Source organism: Capsicum annuum, chromosome 3, assembly GCF_002878395.1.
Source record: "Capsicum annuum cultivar UCD-10X-F1 chromosome 3, UCD10Xv1.1, whole genome shotgun sequence".
Lineage (NCBI taxonomy): Eukaryota > Viridiplantae > Streptophyta > Magnoliopsida > Solanales > Solanaceae > Capsicum > Capsicum annuum.
In genome coordinates this window covers 242846039-242865093 of record NC_061113.1, presented here as the reverse complement: position 1 = coordinate 242865093, position 19055 = coordinate 242846039, and the positions used below count along the sequence as shown (strand labels likewise).

General features: G+C 36.8%; 2 protein-coding genes across 5 annotated transcripts in view; both read right to left on the bottom strand.

Moving 5' to 3' along the window:
- Positions 1 to 1516: 1516 nt before the first annotated feature.
- LOC107862710 (uncharacterized protein slr0889) lies at positions 1517 to 12784 on the bottom strand. Of its 4 annotated transcripts, none has more exons than XM_047409645.1 (13): positions 12337 to 12760; positions 11759 to 11887; positions 10919 to 11113; positions 10565 to 10612; positions 10368 to 10496; positions 7867 to 8001; positions 7059 to 7108; positions 6019 to 6126; positions 5512 to 5620; positions 5301 to 5419; positions 4701 to 4854; positions 2696 to 2840; positions 1517 to 2335 (listed from the first exon to the last, which is right to left on the bottom strand). In XM_047409645.1, exons 1-13 carry the CDS (start codon positions 12451 to 12453, stop codon positions 2241 to 2243), a joined length of 1533 nt encoding a protein of 510 aa, XP_047265601.1. In that variant the 5' UTR covers positions 12454 to 12760; the 3' UTR covers positions 1517 to 2240. The 4 variants fall into 4 exon arrangements, with proteins under 4 accessions (XP_047265601.1, XP_047265602.1, XP_016563833.1 ...); XM_047409646.1 differs by having other exon boundaries at positions 1517 to 1881; positions 12337 to 12757; XM_016708347.2 differs by lacking the exon at positions 7059 to 7108 and having other exon boundaries at positions 1517 to 1881; positions 7877 to 8001; positions 12337 to 12784.
- A 2161-nt stretch (positions 12785 to 14945) lies between these two features.
- LOC107862711 (30S ribosomal protein S21, chloroplastic) overlaps positions 14946 to 19055 on the bottom strand; it is an 11827-nt gene continuing 7717 nt past the window's right edge. Inside the window, exon 2 of the mRNA XM_016708349.2 lies at positions 14946 to 15428. Within this exon, the coding sequence (XP_016563835.1) occupies positions 15314 to 15428 (115 nt within the window). The 3' untranslated portion in view covers positions 14946 to 15313. The remainder of the gene's footprint in view (positions 15429 to 19055) is intronic.

Genomic DNA, 19055 nt, shown 5'->3' with positions numbered 1-19055 from the left:
TAAATATATATCAAAATTAAAAAGATAAATAAATATCTAGTTTTATGAATGGATTATTCAACATTTATCGGTGGGCATATTCTAAACCAACAAGAAATGTACTATATGCTCCTATTAATTCCCACTTCTATATATATATTTTTAAAATTAATACTGTTACGTAATAATTAAGGAGAAATAAAAGCTTCCTTGTACTACCTTTTTTTTTTTAACCCATATGGCATGCGGGACAAGAAGAATTTAGTTGTGTGACAAAGTTAAAGTCGGAATTTAAACGTTATAAATTTTAAATTGTAGAATTGTGCTTCAAATTTACTGGATCCCGAGGTAGTTCAACATCTGCTATAACATATAAATAAAAAAATATTTTTTAATTATATAAAAATAGTATAATTTTTTATCGAAGAAGGTTCGAATGAACTCCCGAATGGAAGGTGGCTCTGCCCTTGATTCTCAAGGTTTAGACTAAAACTACTAAGCTCAGCCGAACTAGTTGTACTTAATCTTCAAGCTTCGCTCCTGTTTGTGCAGCGTAAAACTCATTTAATGATTAAATGAGGAAACGTTTCCTGCTAAAAAATATCTTTTTTTTTTTTTACTCCTTAATTCTTAGGAGCTTCCATCATTTTTGCTCCTTGGATGATTCGAATCCACAATCTTAAAATTGAATGCAAGAAGTATTTACCATCAGAGCAACTCCGATAAAACTAAAGAACACAATACTAATTTCCAAAGCTAGAGCACTAGGGGTTTTAGTTAAATATGAAAGAATCCTCCTGGGTTTCCTTGTGCTCACTAAATTTAGTAGTGCACAACATTGGCCAATTAAGAAAAACTTGCATTTTTTTATTGACAAAGCTTGAATTAATTTCCTATCAATTGGCACTATATTAGCCCATGCAAAGCTTGAATTATTTAGAGTACTATTTTTTGGGAGCCTTTTGGTGCCAAAGTGGGGTTATTGATCTTGACTTAATCATTTATTAATCTGAGTTAACGTCAGGCCATACTTTACATCATGCTTAGGAACAACTTAAACCGTATCAATTGATGGAAACTAATATGCTTTTAAATTGTTTAAGTCAATGGTTGCTAGACTACCTCTCTACCTCCTACGAGATAGCGTTAAGGTCTGCTTACATTCAAACTCTCCCCAAGCCTCACTTATGGAATTTCACGGAGTATGATATTGTTGTAATGGTTGCTTTATTGCAAAATATTTTGGTAGGACGGGTTGGATTGAGTTGAATTTGAGCGATTTAAAATGAATTGAGTTAGAAAAATAATCGGGCTGGGCTAGTTACAGACTCGAAGCTACATGAGCAAGAAATGCTAATGGTTGTTTGTAGTGCATCCCAATGCACTAAAGCTCCCACTATGTGTGCTGTTTGAGGAAGGGCCGAGCCTCAAGGCACTATTTTACGCAGCAATCAACTTACGTTTCTGCAAGGGGCTCTTTCGACGACTTAACCCACGGCCTCCTGGTCACAGTAGCAAAAGACGTTGAAGCCACACACACAAAAAAAATCACTTCTCATTGCTCACCAAATGGTTGTTTGTCCACAGCAGCAAAATTTTTTGGAGAAACACAACTCTCCTATGAACCCAGAAAATCAAGATACAACCTAACAATTTTCCTGAAATAAGACTACAGCTAGTAGTCAATGTCTTTTTTCAGCACCAACTACTGCTAGTAGTGTGACAAAACTTCCTTTCTATGCCAATACATGTGGTAAAAGGAAACAATTCTAATTGAATTATCCATGACAAGGATGCAACTAAGGGCATCAATTTGATTATGACAAATTACAAATCATTTCCATTATCTGCAAAATCTTCGTCCAGTCGCTCCATGTCTATGTATTTTCTTCAGATCTTTAGCTGCGAGTAAATGAGCAATATTAAAGGAAACGTAAGCCAAAGAAGAAAAATTGCTTAGTTTGTGCTTTGGGAACTAATTACCAACATAAAATCATACCATCAGATTAAAGAAAAATGGCCTACTTGGAAAAGGAAGAAACGGCAGACATAAATTGCTGTAGCCTGTATGTAAGCAGAGCATCTCGACCAGGGAACCCCCCAAAAAAAGGCATAATACATAGACACTTTAACTTGGCCTCAACTGACAATTAAACACTCTTAAGACACCCCAACTCGTCTTTGATGTATCAATTGAACATTCCAACTTACAAAATGATCCAGACACCTTCAAAATTTATGTATCACGTCGTGGGGACGATTTAGAGTTCAGTTGCTAGTTGAGAAGTTGAGGTGTCTAGATGTGCACCATCGAAACTGGAGTGCATGCTTGCCAGGTGAGGCCAAGTTTGAGAGTCTATTTATGTATGATGCCAGAAAAAAAAAGGTCACATTATTCTGGATCACAAATTTGCAGAGAACAAATTATTGGGGAAAGACAAACCGGTAAATGTCCACTTCTTTTCCAGGCCCATAAAGTTGATAAAAAATAAGGGGGCAACCCGGTGTACTAAAGCATCCGCTATGGGCAGGTACAAGGAAGGGCCAAGCCACAAGGGTTTATTGTACGCAGACTTACCTTGCATTTAGGCTGTTTCCACGGGGCAGCAACTTTACCAGTAACTCCAGGCCCACAAAGTTTAATAACCAAAGCAGGGAAAGCCCTTCGGTATGGATTAGTCACATTTGAAAGAGGTATTGCTATAACTGAAGATACCTGAAAGTCTTCCTGCAGCATACAGAATTTCTTCAGCAATGGGTCTCCACTGCTCGGCACATGAAAAGTTAATTCCCAGACCAACACTAAGTCCTCTCAGGATGTGCACTGTACGGAGAACAGAAAACAGTTCCTCTGGAAAAGCCTATCATCAAAACAAACAATTTTCAGAATTGTTGTAGTATATGGAAATTTAATTCGCCAATTGGTTCAACTGCCAATTGTTATCACCACGTGAATTAAGGAAAACCAATGTTGTTAACTGCAAATAATCTGTTGTTTCCAAAGGTGGGAGTTATGGTAAACAATAGAAAATCAAATGAAGTTTACTTGGTGAAAGAAATTACAATGTTTTTGGAATGTAAAATTATAGACTGAGATCTTGACTGCAGCAATTTTGAAAAATAAATTCGGTTCACATTTGACAATTTATCAAGCAAAGAATAACGCTCTTGAAATGTTGATGAACCAACATCCAAGGGTGTGGCTTAGTCAATGACGTGGGTTGAGCACCATGAGGTCTTAGGTTCAATTCCCAGCAGAGACAAAAGCACTAGGTGATTTCTTCTCATCTGGTCTAACTTTGGTGGACAGAGTTACCTGATACCTGTGCTGGTGGCAGGTATCCCGTGGAATTAGTTGAGGTGCACGAAAGCGGGCCAGAACACCATGGTTATTTTTTCTTTTTAAAAATGGTAACTTAAGGACACCACGGTAATCAAAAAAGGAGGTCAACAGACCAAATATTCAGCAGAGATCAGGGCAACATCAATATATCTCGAGTGAAGTTACTAACCACGTGAAATCCAGAAAACCAAGTGAAATCAATATTCTATTCAGACCATTCTATTCACATAGTAAGGCTGGTCAATGAATCTCCTCTAATATGGAGATCACCCGATTGGTGCTATTCCTTTATTCTTCTTTTTTCTTTGGGAGGGCAGTTAATGACCAATTGGTGTTAATGCGAAAACATCTCCCTTTACCTCAAACTCTTGTTGCACTGCTTTAATCTAAATTAGATGGCATATACACCACACTCATTCTCTTTTACCTTTGACATATGTCTATATATAACAACAAATGGAACTACAAGGCGAAAATAATCTCAGTTATAATACAACTGCATACCATCAAAACGTTTATGCTTAAGGGATATTCAGTCAACATAATATCATTTAAAGCAATCTAAGAAGTAATACGGGGAAGTATGAGCTTTAGGATTCAATCTTCATCCAAGTTTCACCTGGATTGTATGGGAAAAATCAACATGCTTAAAGCCACATGGAATTTGGCAGAATTATGTATCAGAAAGGAATTAACCACTCTATCCCTCTCATAATATGTTTCACGAAATACAAAGAATAAATTGGCCACAAGATGAATAATGCATGGATGATGCACTTATCAAAAGTATTTGACGCTGCATGCAAATATCAACCTTCATCTCTAAATTATTTACTTCCAAAATTCTATTTCCAGGCTTCAGTGCTCAAGCAAGGATCCACCGCTACATAGGATTGGGATAGTGTAGATAGCAAATACAATACTTTGATTTGAGGTTCATATAATTTTTCCAATAAATATTAAGCAAATCTAGTAAAGGGTATACTATAAAATGCCCTGAATAACTCACCTTCGGGGTTATTCCAAAATTTTCAATTCCAAAACTACTTATTGCAAGTTGAAAATCATGGACTTTTGAACAATAAAATCCATTTGCTGCACAGACAATCTATACACCTGGATATTCTACATACTTGCATTGGAAATCTTGTATCAAAAGCATCCTCCAGATTTAATTCCGAATTTCAAAATGCAACAACAATGAATTCCCACCTTTCCCACCCAACAGTAACAGAGAAGCAGCACAAACAGAAAGGACAAAATAATTATGTCCTAAAAGTAACTTGCGTAATAAGATGTCATCCATTCAATTTGCTTGACTAGTAGACCCACTCTCAGCACAGCTATATACTTTTCACCATGGAACTCAAAGACATACCTTAACAGCAATCTTCTTTATAGAAGATTCTTCTGAGAATGGTTGCAGCATTGTAACTCCAGGCGGTAATTTTGTGTCAAACATTGTTTGCGCCAGTCTAAGCAGTTCATTTTGTTCATCCTGACATTTGCTCAAGGTCTCGATACCAAGATCCCTGGGATATAAAGAGGACATATTACCAAAGGAAACAGAAAAGTTAGCTAGATTGCTGCAAGCCTGCAGTTTTGTTGTTTACGAATTAGATCAGATTGAGCCAAGTCATAAATAGTGCAGTTACAGAAAAATCAACCACTAGTTCTGGTTGAATGGTGATAAACCTATGAAGGATGTCAAGGGACATATGAACTTTTGAACATCTCTCATCTCTCCCCTAGAACTATCTTCTGCCCACACCACACCCTGTGTATGTGCATAACAACTGATAAAGTATGACCCGCTGGCCAAACAAAGGACAGTAATGGATTTCTCTCATTCCTGCCCATTCATCGCCAACTGCAGCCATGCTAAAGTAACAGACAGCACAAAATTTTCTTCTGCTGTGAAGCAGAAAGAGAAAAAATATATATTTAGAAGAAAAATTTTCAGGGCAAATTACTGTACCTGTAGCTCTCTGATGCCCTTAAAGGGTCATTATCAGCAATCGCAAGAACCAACCTAGCATATCCAAGCCTCAGTTCATCAGGTAGATCCTTCACTTGTCCATAATCAAGCAATGCAACCTGACAGGAATAATGTAAATAACAATCTCCACTGTATATTAACTGCGAGAATATACTTAGGGATAAGTTTAGGTATTCCAGTGTGCACTTGCCTCGGACCCTTTGCAGATCAGAATATTTCCCGGATGAGGATCTGCATGGAAGAAACCACTCTTGAGTATCATTTGTCCATAAGCAAGTGACAAATTTTTAAGGATATTCCTGCATTTTCAGAATGAAAAAAGGGTACCTTCACTATAAACATTTTCAGAAAAGAGAACATTCAGGAGTTCCACATGTACTCAAATATATACAAACATGAAAAATGACTTTCTTTCAACTACTTTGATGTGCATTACTCGAGCCGAGTGTCTTTCAAAGACAGCCTCTCTACCTCCACAAGGTATGGTAAGGTCCGTGTACACTTTATCCTCCCCACACCCCCTTATGGGACTTCACTGGGTTTTCTGTTGTTGTACTCACTTGTACAGACATGAAAAATGACCACTTCAAAGGGGAACAAAGGCAGAAGACTTTCTATATATCACGGGTAAGCGTCTATGTATGGAACAAGCTGGCAGGTTCAGAACAACATGTTCAAGGATAACTTAGGGACTTACTGTTTTGCAACTGCCGCTAACTTGCCATCACGTATGCCTCTCTTCGCCATTTCATCTCCTAGCTTCAAAATGGGTATGCCATCAATGTATTCCATAACTAGAACCCTCCTAGTAGCAGCATGAAGAAAGTGATTGCTCAGATGGATAAATATAGGGAGAAAAGCAACAGAAATAAACCAAAATTCATGCGAGAAATAGTTATTCCCATCATTGTCAATCAACTAACTAAAATTATCCCTAAATATCAAACAAATGTGAAGAAGATAAATATACGATAAAATAAATGTAACTTATGGAATTGCAAGGATAAGCATATGGAAATGCACCTTTGACATCTGTAGAAGTAGATATAAGGGGTAGAAGTAGTATTCTTGAACTAAACATTCAATGCAAAAGTTAACCTTAAGTGGGGGATTACGCAACTTTGCGCTTCAAGGTGCCTGCTATAAGATCTAATTCTGAAATAGATAGGCCAAGCATAGGTTTTTTTACTGGGTCTTCAAAAGTATTTCATGTCGTCACTCCACCTATCCTTTACTATTTGCTAACCCTTTTGTAGAACCAGTCTTGTGCAAACACCCTGCATCCAGTCTCATTTAATCTGATATGTTGAAGACATACTAAAGCAAACAAAAGTGTGTTCTCTCTGACAACTTAAGCTTTCAATGAGATGGTCACACACTTCAAAAAGAATTTCCATCTCATCTGAAAGCTTAAGTTGTCAGAGAGAACACAACACAGTTCAAAAAGAATTTCCATGCACTTGGCCATGAAAAAAAACATGTGAGGGGACAAGTAGAAGACATAGTTAAGAGAATAAAAGTATGCTCTCTCTAATAGTTTAAGCCCTTAGATAAGATGGTTGCCCACTTCAATATGATGAATACACCTTCCACCCACCCATCTCTTTCTATGTAGGAGTTCAAATGTAATCGACCTTTGTGATAACTATCCTTATATAGGTGAAAGATACTAAGACACGTATCCACATTATCCAACCAATACATCAAATATTCTTTCTAAAAAGATAGAAATCCTACCACTTGTAAGACTCGTCGTATTTGGTTGAATTACGCTGAAGCAAACTTATCTGAGGAATACATAACATTAAGAAAAATATAGAATGACTAAGGCTAGGGAAAATAGACTTGATAAGCAATCATTCAAATGAATTGATCCCACTAGAAATATCTTGCGACAGCTGTGTTGAACTTGAATCAATCTTACATTCAAGTTCAATTGCATGTGGGCTTCGTTAGACTACACAAGTATCACCCAGTGTATTTTTTTTTTTTTGGAGAAGGTCATGAATAGGTTGTCAACAGATATTCCTTTTAGAAAAATTCAGGACGATATTGTTATCAATCCAGGACACATGGAAACAAGGATTTGATTGTCTTGTGGAGTAAAACGAAATACATACACCCAGTATCAGGAAGACTATAAAGCTTATAATGTAATAATGAAGCTAGTATGGAACAAACTGCAAATTACAAAGTGATCCACATGATCAAAGACTACATGTTACAAAAAACAGTACATCCAGCCAGTACTGAAGAAAAGTATTGTGTAAGGATTTGACATGTGTGTACTACAGACCGAGTATTACAGTGGAGAAACTAGTAGACTTTCGTTCTACACTTTTTTTTTGAAACTGGTAACTAACTTTTGTTCTACACTTAGTCAAGTCATAACAAAGTTAAACACTTACCAGTTAAAGAAAAAATCTTAATAATGTTAAACACATTAATAGAAACACAAGGTAATTGAAATCACCAAAAGAGGAGCTAAAGTTAATAGTCTCATCTTAGTTCACAATGTAACTCAGACAAAACAAATTTTCTTCACCTGAGCATACCTGCTGACCATGTCTCGTATCACATGAGGTACCCGAACAGGGGATTTTTTGTTATTCTGGCAAAGGAAATGCCGAATTCTTGCCATAGCTTCAGCCTCCCTCACAAAGTCAAATTCATAGCTAATCTTGAATGAACAAGTTAAAACCAAATTACTTCAAAGATGCAAAAGTTGAGAAGTTAAAATCTACTAGGTTCACTTAATCAAGTAACAATATTCAGGCGAGAAGAAGTCAACTAGCTTGATGCAAATACCAACAGATCTGCATATGCGCTAATCTTGAAATATTTAGAGTCTTGCAGACACACAATAGTGCTTTATCAAACATCAGAGAAGTCAAGTACCAGTTAGAAATTAAAACCAACAATCAAAGATTGTTAGCATCTGGTGGATATTATGGAAAGAAAGGAATGAGAGATGTTATGAAGGGAAGGTTAGCAGCACACAGATGGTCAAGATGAGATTGTCTTAGTCTTTACTCACGAGTCGTACCATTAAGATACGACTCGGGAAGAGTCCGTATGACCAAACTTCTTGAACTTTTCTGGATCTTCTCTGCAATCTTTAGTCCTGCATGCTGAACAAACATACTACCCAATAAAATAAGAACAAAACATGGGTTGCCTCCCATGAAGAGCTTGATTTAACGTCGCGGCACGACGTGGCTAAGTTGGATACTCAGATTTCACTAAAAAACGCTGCATGGGAGGCAACCCATGAGGTTAAATGGTGGAATCTGAATATCCAACTTAGTCACGTCGTGCCGCAACGTTAAATCAAGCGCTGCATGGGAGGACCATGTTTTATACTTATATTATAAGGTAATATGTTTGTTCAGTGTGCAGGCCTAAAGATGGCAGAAAAGATCCAGAAAAGTTCAAGAAGTTAGGTCATACGGACTCTTCCCGAGTCGTATCTTAATGGTACAACTCGTGAATAAGAGTCATAAGGACCTGGGAGACTATGCAAATTCAGGTAAAAGTTTCTGGAGTCTTTACGACTCTCAAAATGTAAAGAATGGATCTTGGGCCTAACTCAACCTCAAAAAGCTAGCTCATTGGGGAGGATTGCCCAAGTCCATATAAGGAGACAAATTACCCATCTCTTTTTCGATGTGGGATACTTGACACTCCCCAGCACGCCCAGGCCTCGTTAACTCGTTAACTGGAGCGTGGACAATATAATATGGGGGCCAACATCGGTGAACAAAGATTTGGGATGGGTCTGACTCTGATACCATGTAACGAATGGATCTTGGGCCTAACTTAACCTCAAAAGCAAGCTCATGGGGGGAGGATTGCCCAAGTCCATATAAGGAGACAAATTACCCATCTCTTTTTCGATGTGGGATACTTGACAATATTTTTGGTGTAAGTAGGATCTAGTGGGGGAAGTAGGTACACAACAACAACAAAAAACCCAGTATATTCCCACATAGTGAGGTCTGGGGAGGGTAGAAGGTATGCAGTCCATACCACTACCTCCGAAGAAGTTGAGAGGCTGTTTCCAAAAGACCCCCGGCTCGAGACTGTAAATTTTTGAAAGTTTGCTTCGGTTTTGATTATGATGGCACCCCCGGGGGTTTGTAAATCCCTCCTCATCAGTTTCCTGATGAGTTTTTTGTGTGAATGCAAAGTTACCTATCTCAAAAAAAAAATTGTTACCATCTACCAAGTAATACTCCTATCATTTTTCCACAGAGTAAAAACTCAAAAACAGTATTTCATAGGGGAAGGAAACAACAATGGCAGCCCTGCCATGAATTAGAAACTGCTCCCAAAAGAAATGCAAAATGTGAAGGTAAAGCAAAAAGAAACAAGGAGGTTACGGAATCCTATCACAGAATAAAAGGTGGATTTGGTATTGGGAATCACTCGGTATATACAATTAAGTTCAACATCCATAATTAATCCATAATTAATAACACTAAACATTAGCTAATTCAGCTTATGGAAGAAACAGAACTAGTCTCATGTGGTACAACTACTATGTTTTCATCCTTCAGCAATGAAACTTTACTGAGCACTGACATAGATTAAACGGGATAATGAACTCAATGTTTTCATAGGCCCTTAAGAATTAAGATAGATTGATTATGCGACTGAAAGAAAATGCGCATGAGAGGGTAAAGGTGTACTACGTCAACAGATAATCAAATCAGAAAAATGGAACTTATAAAACTTCGCTTCAAGTAGTTGAGATATGGCATAACATTCTCTGAAGAACTTTAACTATAGCAGTATAGAGTAACACCCATAACACAAACAGATTTGTTAAATCCAAAGGATCTGAGATAATCATAAGAAGGATCTAGAATTACTCCCAGTTTCATTTTTCTTTCTTTTTTGGAACCTAACCAATCACAATTACGTGCTCCACTAGGAGAACCTCAGCATATAGCAAGCATCAAAGTAAGAAAATATCAAATAGGAATAAGGACATGAAAAGTCTAATAGTACAAGACATATTGCAAATTCATGAATGTTTTGCACCTGTTTCTCCATTTCCTTGGTAACAGAGAACAGATCAAACTTGACATCTGTCTTTTGAATATACAACGCAAAGGCTTGCAAGTTGCGGATATCAGTCATCATCAATTCCTGAACTCCAGGATGTTGGACCTATAGTTTTACGACAATTAGAACATCATAATTATATCACTATTGCAAGATGACACGCGAATTCTTACCTTGACGACAACATCATTCTTGTCACCTTTTAGTCTTGCTCGATGAACCTGAAAAGGCCATACATAAATATCAGGAGAACTTGTGAAGCAAGTCTTAAACTAAAGAAATGACAAGATAATGTTACAGACTTGAACATGAATTAAATACTGATTAAATGCATAAACTTCCTTCTTGATAGTTTGAGCTTGAAGAAATATAAAGACTACTCAAATGGATGCTTGATAGAACACTTAACCAGTTTTTCCAATCTTTCATCATATGATTTCCATCATTTCTTGCAAAGAAATGTGTCTTCGAGCATTCTATAGTTTAGCAAGACGAGAAACGGCGAAAGTGTGTATAAAAGTAGATACCTGAGCAATTGAAGCAGAGCCTAGTGGATCCTTGTCAAAATATTGAAACAAATCATCAAAATTTTGACCCAACTCCTTCTCAAGCACTACCCTAATCACATTGTATGGTGTAGCAGGTGCTTGATCACATAGAGTAACAAGCCTTTTGACCCATGGAGCTGGCGCCAAGTCTGGCTTCCCAACTATTTGGGCAACCTAACATCATTAATCATCCAAAAAAACTGAATATTTCCTCAGCAATAACAGGTACTAATATGACAACATAAATTCAAAAAATAGCTAAATAAAAAAATAAAAACAAAGCAGTTTGATAACACAGTAACTCTCAAGCAATTAAAACCCCACAATAAAGTTGGCCACTTCTTTTAATCCCAAAGTAATGTGCAACTTCTGTAGCATAAGGGATGACAATCATGTGATTTCCTCAATAGGGTGGGAGCATTCCCAAGATTATTATTCCCTCCGTTTCAATTTGTTTGTCCTACCCTCATTTTTAGTCCGTTTCAAAAAGAATGTCTCTTCCTTTTTTTTTTGGTCAACTTTTAATTTCAACTTTCCACATGGCACATGTTTAGGACCACAAGATTAAAGGATATTTTGGTAAATTCTACATATCTTAAATTTAAAACCACAAGATTCAAAAGTCTTCTTTCTGACTTACTCAAATTTCGTGCCAAGTCAAAACAGACAATCAAATTGAAAAGGAGTACTTATTAATCATAAAGATTATAGGAGTTGATGAGAATGTAAAGAAACCAAATTTAGGTCGAACAGCAAGTACGATGAAACCAAATCCATTATAGGCAAACAGATAGTGAATTTTCATAACTACAGAAGTACCTTGAGGAAAAACCCACCAAGCTCAGAACACATGCTATATATCTTGTCAGCAGCAACCTCGTGCTGCTTCTCCCACATCACCTCCTGTTTCTGCACATCCTTCTCAAAACTTGCTCTTACCTGAAATACCTACGAAACCCAAAAGCAAGAACCCCAAACATAAATTCAACCAAACTATTTAGGAACAACATAAACATGTTCAAAACAACACAGATTGAAAGAAGCAAAAGGGGTTACTTGAAATACTTTCAGAATCCCAAAAAAAAGAACCCCAAACATAAATTCAACCAAACTACTTAGGAACAACATAAACATGCACAAAGCAATACAGAGTGAAAGAAGCAAAATGGGTTACTTGAAATACCTTCAAAATCCAAGAACCCCACACATAAATTCAACCAAACTACTTAGGAACAACATAAATATGTAAAAAACAATACAGAGTGAAAGAAGCAAAAGGGGTTACTTTAAATACCTTTGAAATCCCAAAAAAGAACCCAAACATAAATTTAATCGAACAACTTAGGAACAACATAAATATGTAAATATATGTATATAAAGGGGGCAAAGGGGGTTACTTTATAACCAGTATAAATATCAGCAGCGCGAACCCAGAACTGGAAAGAGCGTTGCCAAGGTCGGAGCTGAGTGGACACCTTTTCTTGAAATTCTTTCAGATCAAAATGGAAAAGCATGGCGATTTTACAACAACAAAAAAAATATATATATTTTTCCCTGCTAACAAATTAGTACTAATTGCAAATGGGTGTCTGAAAAGAGAATTCTTTGGGAATTTGTGTTGCTCAAAAGGTTTCAATTACTTGCATGGCTGGGCTTCGCTTTGAAACTTTTTATTTCTGTGATGGCTAAGTGTTGACAGGTGAGAATAGAAAGAATTTGAAGCATGTAAAGTGAGTGTTGACAATGTTCAGCGTTAGCCACAAATATGTTTACAACTGGAAATTTATTTTCCTCTTCCTTTTGGTATGAATATTAAATAGGAAATCTAGGCTAAAATGCAACGCGTGGTTAAACAAGAAACATTTTAGAGAGCCTGGAAGCATAAGAATAACTGATAAAGTTGTCATGTGGCAGGAGGTCATGGACAAGTCTTAAAAATAACTTCCGATAGAAATGTAAAATAAGATCGTATATAATACATTATGGTGGGGCCCTTTACATCGTTAGTACATTGGGCTATTTTTTTTTTTATTTTAATTTGACATGTTTATTACAAAAATAATTTGGAGAATAACTAATTAATGCTAAGATAAAATAATAAAAAAAAAATTAATGAAATTAGGAAAATAATGAAAATTAAATTCCAACTGACGGAGTAAGTTAAGTACACCTAGTAATGGATCTATCTTATAGGGTTGGGCAATCTTAAGAAGTGAGTTAGGAGGTGTTTGGTTCAAGTTTCACGGATTTGTTGGTCAAAAATATTGAATTTTTTTTTTTTTTAGTATTATAAATTTTTTAAAAATGAGAAAAATTATTTTACTAGTGAAACACGTTTTACAATGGCTATATTGATTTGTCCTCACCCTTAGTTGTAATAAAGCACCCAATGGATTAAGGAGAAGCTAGAATTTGAAAATTTGTAGCAATAAGGTGGAGTAATCTCGACTAAAGGTGATTCATTTATAGTGAAATCCCAATCAAGCAAAGTCTCCAATTGCTTTTTTTCTAAGTAAAATACATATGTATTTGTTATTTAACATTTTCCTCTTATTGAAATAATAACTTGTGGCAGTCAAGCATACAATCTTTGTAAAAATACTTTCTTCTACATCTCATAAGATGAGAGGTCATGTACCAAAAAAAAAGAGAAAAGGTAAATTCTCCCCCCAAACTTGTCCTCCAAATTCACTTTAACACTTAAATTTAACTTTAGTTTATTTAACCCCCCATTAACATCTTTAAAGTGTATTAATTACACCCTCAAAATCATAATCTCACTCTCACTATGGAGAGTGCATTACCCACGCGCCATAAAAGGGCAACCCGATGTATCAAAGCTACCGCTATGTGCAGTGTCAGAGGAAGGACCCACCACAAAGGTGTATCGTACGTAAGGACCTCACCACAAGGGTGTATCGTACGCAGCCTTACCTTGCATTTCTGCCAAAGACTGTTTCCAATGCTTGAACCCGTGGCCTCCTGGTCACATGGCAGCAACTTTACCAGTTACTCCAAGGCTCCCCTTAAGAAAATAGAATTTTTCTAAAAAAAAATAATTTCACACACATATGATTTATATATATATATATATAAAAGAAAATTCCTTTCTTCTTCACACACCCCACCCACCCTACCCCACCCCACCTCCACCTTCTTCAGATCACATCCCCCCTCCCCCGCCCTTTTAGCCCTTTCCCCCGCGCTCTTCCAACCCCTCCCCCCACCCCTCTCCTTCTCCCCTTCTAATTTCCACCCCTGCAATGCTTCTCCCTCAAATTTTTTTCATTACTAAAGAGGGAGTAGCTATTTGATTTGTTAATTGTTGTTAAGAGCGAATTGCACAAATCATAACCACAACGCTACAGAATTAACATAATCATAGCCAACATCCTAAATCTCTAACAAATCAATCACTCAATCTCCATCTCTCTGTAAAATCAAATCTCCGCAAAATCAACAGCATTTATATTAAGTGCCTCATCAGAGCAACAATAGAGACAAGTAGAGAAGTAGCAACCAAAGCACCCAACTGAGCCAGAGAGAATCCAACTCCAGCATCAGTGGTGGTGTAAGATAATTGATGATGATAGTGGGTTGGGGTGGGGGGAATGGGGGCGGGTAAAAGAAGAAGATGAAGTGGGTTTTTGATATTTTTTTTAATTTATCTATATATATAATAATAATAAAGTCGGCTCTTTTAAAAAAAAATTCACTTGCTCCTTTTTTTTTTACTACGTCAGCTGACATAAGGGATGAAATTAATTTACTTTAAAAATATTAAAGAGGATAAATAAACGAAAGTTAAATTTAAGTGAGTTTGGAGGACAAGTTCAGGAAAAAAAGATATCTTTTCTACCAAAAAAAAAAATAAGATGAAGAGGTCATCTTCTCATTACAGATTCTCTCATATTACCAAATAGAGGGTGTAAAGCGGGTCAAGGACCCACATGAAAGATTCTTTTTTATCCTTTTGCAGACACTGTCTCAATCGTAAGTCTAGTTGTAGCAACAAATGAATGGCAGAAATTGAACATCAAATGTTGGGGTTCACCAATATCCTCTCAGAAACAATCACCACATATTGCAAAGTTAGAACCAAAATAAAAAATCAGATGTACAACAACCTTTCATTGATCTTTAATACGAACTTGGAAACACATTAGGGCACCTGTTATGCCAGAACTAGTTTGTTTCTGTGACAGTATAGTCATACACTCCTGTTAGCTTATACAAAAACGCCAAACTGCAGAGGTAGCCAGGTTCTATAGCAAAATCAGTGAGAACTGTGCTGCAGCTCGTCGTACTAGAAGAGAAACTGATATATGAAACTTTTATTCTCAGACCATTTCGTTTTCACATTGCTCGATAAGGTCATTTATAGGGTAATTCTACGTCAATGAAGTCCCAATTATCATCATCAGATTTATACCCCGCATCCTTCAGAGTTTCCTTTGTATCCCCTAGTAGAGCTTTTGGTTGAGGCCTTCTGCAGATACACAGGAAAAACTTGGTTAGCCATCACTAACAATTGTTAATTTGGTATCAATGTGATTCCTTAAGAGCACTTAAAATAAGCTATTGAAAATAAAGGCAAAAGTTAGCAAGGACAATGATAGACTTTCTGCAAAAGTACAGTAAATACTGGAACAAATGCTGATTCTTTATACTAAATGCACTCAAATTACAACCAGAATTCTGAAACAGTCACTAGGAAACTGCTAATACCTTAAAGCACAACCTAAGACATGAATGAAATTCAGTTATAGAATACATAATACTAAGATTACACAAATTCATGCATTCCGAGACATTCGAGAGGCTAGAACTCTCCAAGAATTCCCTTTTACTTTCTCTGAATATCTCTCCCAACTGTCCTGCCCCTTTTTCTACAGAAAAGAACACCCAATACATGTGTAACTGTCTCATGACCGTTACTAAGTTTTCCAATTGCTTATTTTGGCCTCCTAGAATAATTTTTTTTTAACTTGAGGTACATCAGACTAGCACAAAACTCAAGTGGTCAAGATCTGACAATCTGACCATGAATTAAATGTAGGTTGCTATTCGCAACAGATTCGTTTGATATCACGCTCCTTTATCACCCTCAGATGGGCCTAATCTTACACTCCATCTATTACTTCCTAAGATTAATACGACAAAAGTAACCTATCGTTTGCTGACTGCAAATTCAGCAAAACCATCCATATCACTTTAGGGATCTGGGCTAAATAAACTAGTATATTTTGGATAGAAAGGAAGTCAACAGAGTCACAAGCATAAACCTACCCGGGAACCAGAGAGCCTTATGATCCAGCAGTTGATCGTAAAGAAGAGGGAATCAAATAAAACTAGATATAATTAAGCACCATGGACAATGTGCAACCACAAATAGCTCAGATATATTCCCCAAAAATGTTAGCAGCATTGGATTAAAATGAGTGTCATCACTTGGGAGTTCCCTAAGGGCTCCCTTTATCATTCTCACTCCTCTCCCACCAGAGGTGGAGCCAGAACTTTGATATTTGATAAGGGGATTCAAAAAGGTAAAAGAGATATCCCTAGCAAGACTCAAACCCGCAACAATGCTACACATTTAAGCCCTTTGACCGCTGAGCTGCAGTTCATATTGTGTTAAGGGGATTCCAAGCTTAATATTTATACATAAATAAATAAATTAACCTTACAACCCCCATAGCCCGCCCCTGTCTCCGTACAGGAGACGAGGAAAGAGGAAGCTTAATGCTATGGACTACGCTCATCCAATCCCCAATATTTAAAGTTCCATCAATGCAGTCTATTTCCAGGTTAAAGGTGCTGCTTTGTGTCCGCCTCTGCTACTTTTGCAACAAGAGGTCAACTTATTCAAACTGATTTCATCTGAATAAAAGAAAGAAGTAACTACTGTATGAAATTTCAACAAACAAAAGAAAGCTGACACATGGAATAAGGAAATTTTTTGCACACTCCTAGAATATTTGTGATCTCTATTCTCAGACAATTATCTGAAAACGTATAAACAAACCACATGCAGGTATAATAGTGTTCAAAAATATCAATCACATTTTCAATATTAACTGAAAAGACCTTCCTGAAGCGTGATGTGAAAAAAAGCGACAAGGCTCCGCATCACGCATAACGCGAAGCGTGAAGCGATGTGACTGCATCATTTAAGTGAAGCAGTGAAGAAGAAGAAGTCGCAGAAGTGGACTTTAAAGTTAACCTTAGAAAATTGCAGCAGTGGCAATCACCACAGTAGACTCTTGTTAATTTAAAATTGACCCTAAATATAAAATCAACACAAAGTGACTCTTTTATTAATTTAAAATTGATCCTAAAAATACAATTAACATGATGCGCTCGCATCGACCACACGCAGCGAGAGGGGTTCGCATTGCTTCGCATCATCACATTATGCGACGATGCGAGCGCATTCCTAAACACTGCTTAGAAGTCTATGCTAAGTGATGCCCACATCAAATCCGTTCCTTTGTTTATAATGTTGAAAAAATAGTATGCTTCTCCCATCCTGCTTTATGTGGTACCGTTTGATTGGACATGGAGTTCTCTGCTGGTTCAAACATTGTACCTATATGAGGGTGATCGAGGAAGGGGAAACAACAAAGATCTCACAAATTCCTTTTACCAATCTGACTTATTTTGTATGTCTCATTCAACGAGAAAAAATCATTAATGGCCAAGATTTACAGGATCAAAGTTGAGGGACTTGAGAAATTCACACTTAGGCTCAGTCTGGTCTAAATCCATGAGTACTAGTAATACATAAAAGACTGTTTTCCATGATGACATACTCACAAGCTTTATTGATCAGAACGCATGCATAATCCTAGCAAATATACCTGCTATGTATTTATTTGGTAAGTTGTCTACAAACAATGGAGTTCCACTTGTTCTCCTTTAAGGGTAGCCCGGTGCACTAAAGCTCTCGGGATTTTTTTTCTTTTTTACTCAAGGACAACCAACAATTAAGCAAATTATTTCTCCTGAAGTCAGCAGCAATGTCAAAATCCTGTATAAGAGATCCAAAGAACCTCTCCAGAGATGCAAATGACAGAGACAAAAAGCATTTGATAGATTTCAAACAAGTTTCAGAAATCAGTACTTGTTGGTTTGTCATAAGAATCCAGAGAACTTGAAGAATAAAATCACACATTGCTGGCAAAGGTGTTGCAAATAGTCATCATCTCGATGCATTTAAAGTAACAAATTAATGCATTCAATTGAGGATCTTAGGAAAAGATAACACTAAAATGCTTCTTTTAAAAAGAAGCCAGATTTCACTTCATCTTCCTGAGAAAAAACAACACTGAAAAGTCATCTTCTTTTTGATGTAAAGAATCTGTGATTTTTTTACTGCTAAAACCGGAGCCCAAAACTTTCAAAAGAGAGCGAAAATGACAGTATAACATCTACTTGTCCTAGGGTTCAGCTAGTTGGAATGTTGGATTCAGGACTTTTTCTGCATGTTGCATTTGCAGAGCTGGGCATGATGATAACTAAACTGAGAAAACTTTCAGAGGAAGGCATGTACAGTATGTTTTCACCAAAGGATTAGAAGAAGCTTGAGTAACACTTCTCAAAATCCCATTCAAAAGGTTTGAGACAGAACAAAGAAAGTTCATTTGGAATGGAAGAAAAATTCAGAAGCAGGAGAAATTAGTAATTGCAATCAGTGCATAATGGCCTACTTATTCATGTATAGAAACGACATTGAATTAGCACTAGCAAAGAAAGGATTTTTACAGCCAAATCGAATGAAGTTTGTAGCGGAATAAATGCAATTTTTTTTTCTGAAAATTCAAGTTTGCTAACCACTTAGTTTTTGTTGCTGGCGTCAGCGGTTCAAGTGCCAGTGCTGCACTTGAAGATCCAGATTCAACTATCGTTGGCTCCATTCCAAGCTCACTTGTGGCAAGTGGCCTGACCTTCTTAGCATTTCTCTGGTCAATAGTCAGCGGCAGTAACTGTTCCTTTTCTGTGAATGATACAATTGTTAGGCTTGTACGAGTAAGATTAGCGCTTACCCAGGATGACTTCTTCAGCTGAATAATTTGTCGGACAACATCTGATGGATATGATCAAGACGAAGCAACTG

Coding starts and splice junctions, on each gene's coding strand:
- LOC107862710 (XM_047409645.1), bottom strand. CDS start 12,453: ATGCTTTTCCATTTTGATCTGAAAGAATTTCAAGAAAAGGTGTCCACT. Junction 5,621..6,018: donor TTAGCGGCAGTTGCAAAACA/GTAAGTCCCTAA, acceptor CTGAAAATGCAG/GAATATCCTTAAAAATTTGT. Junction 2,336..2,695: donor TGCTGCAGGAAGACTTTCAG/GTATCTTCAGTT, acceptor ATACATAAATAG/ACTCTCAAACTTGGCCTCAC.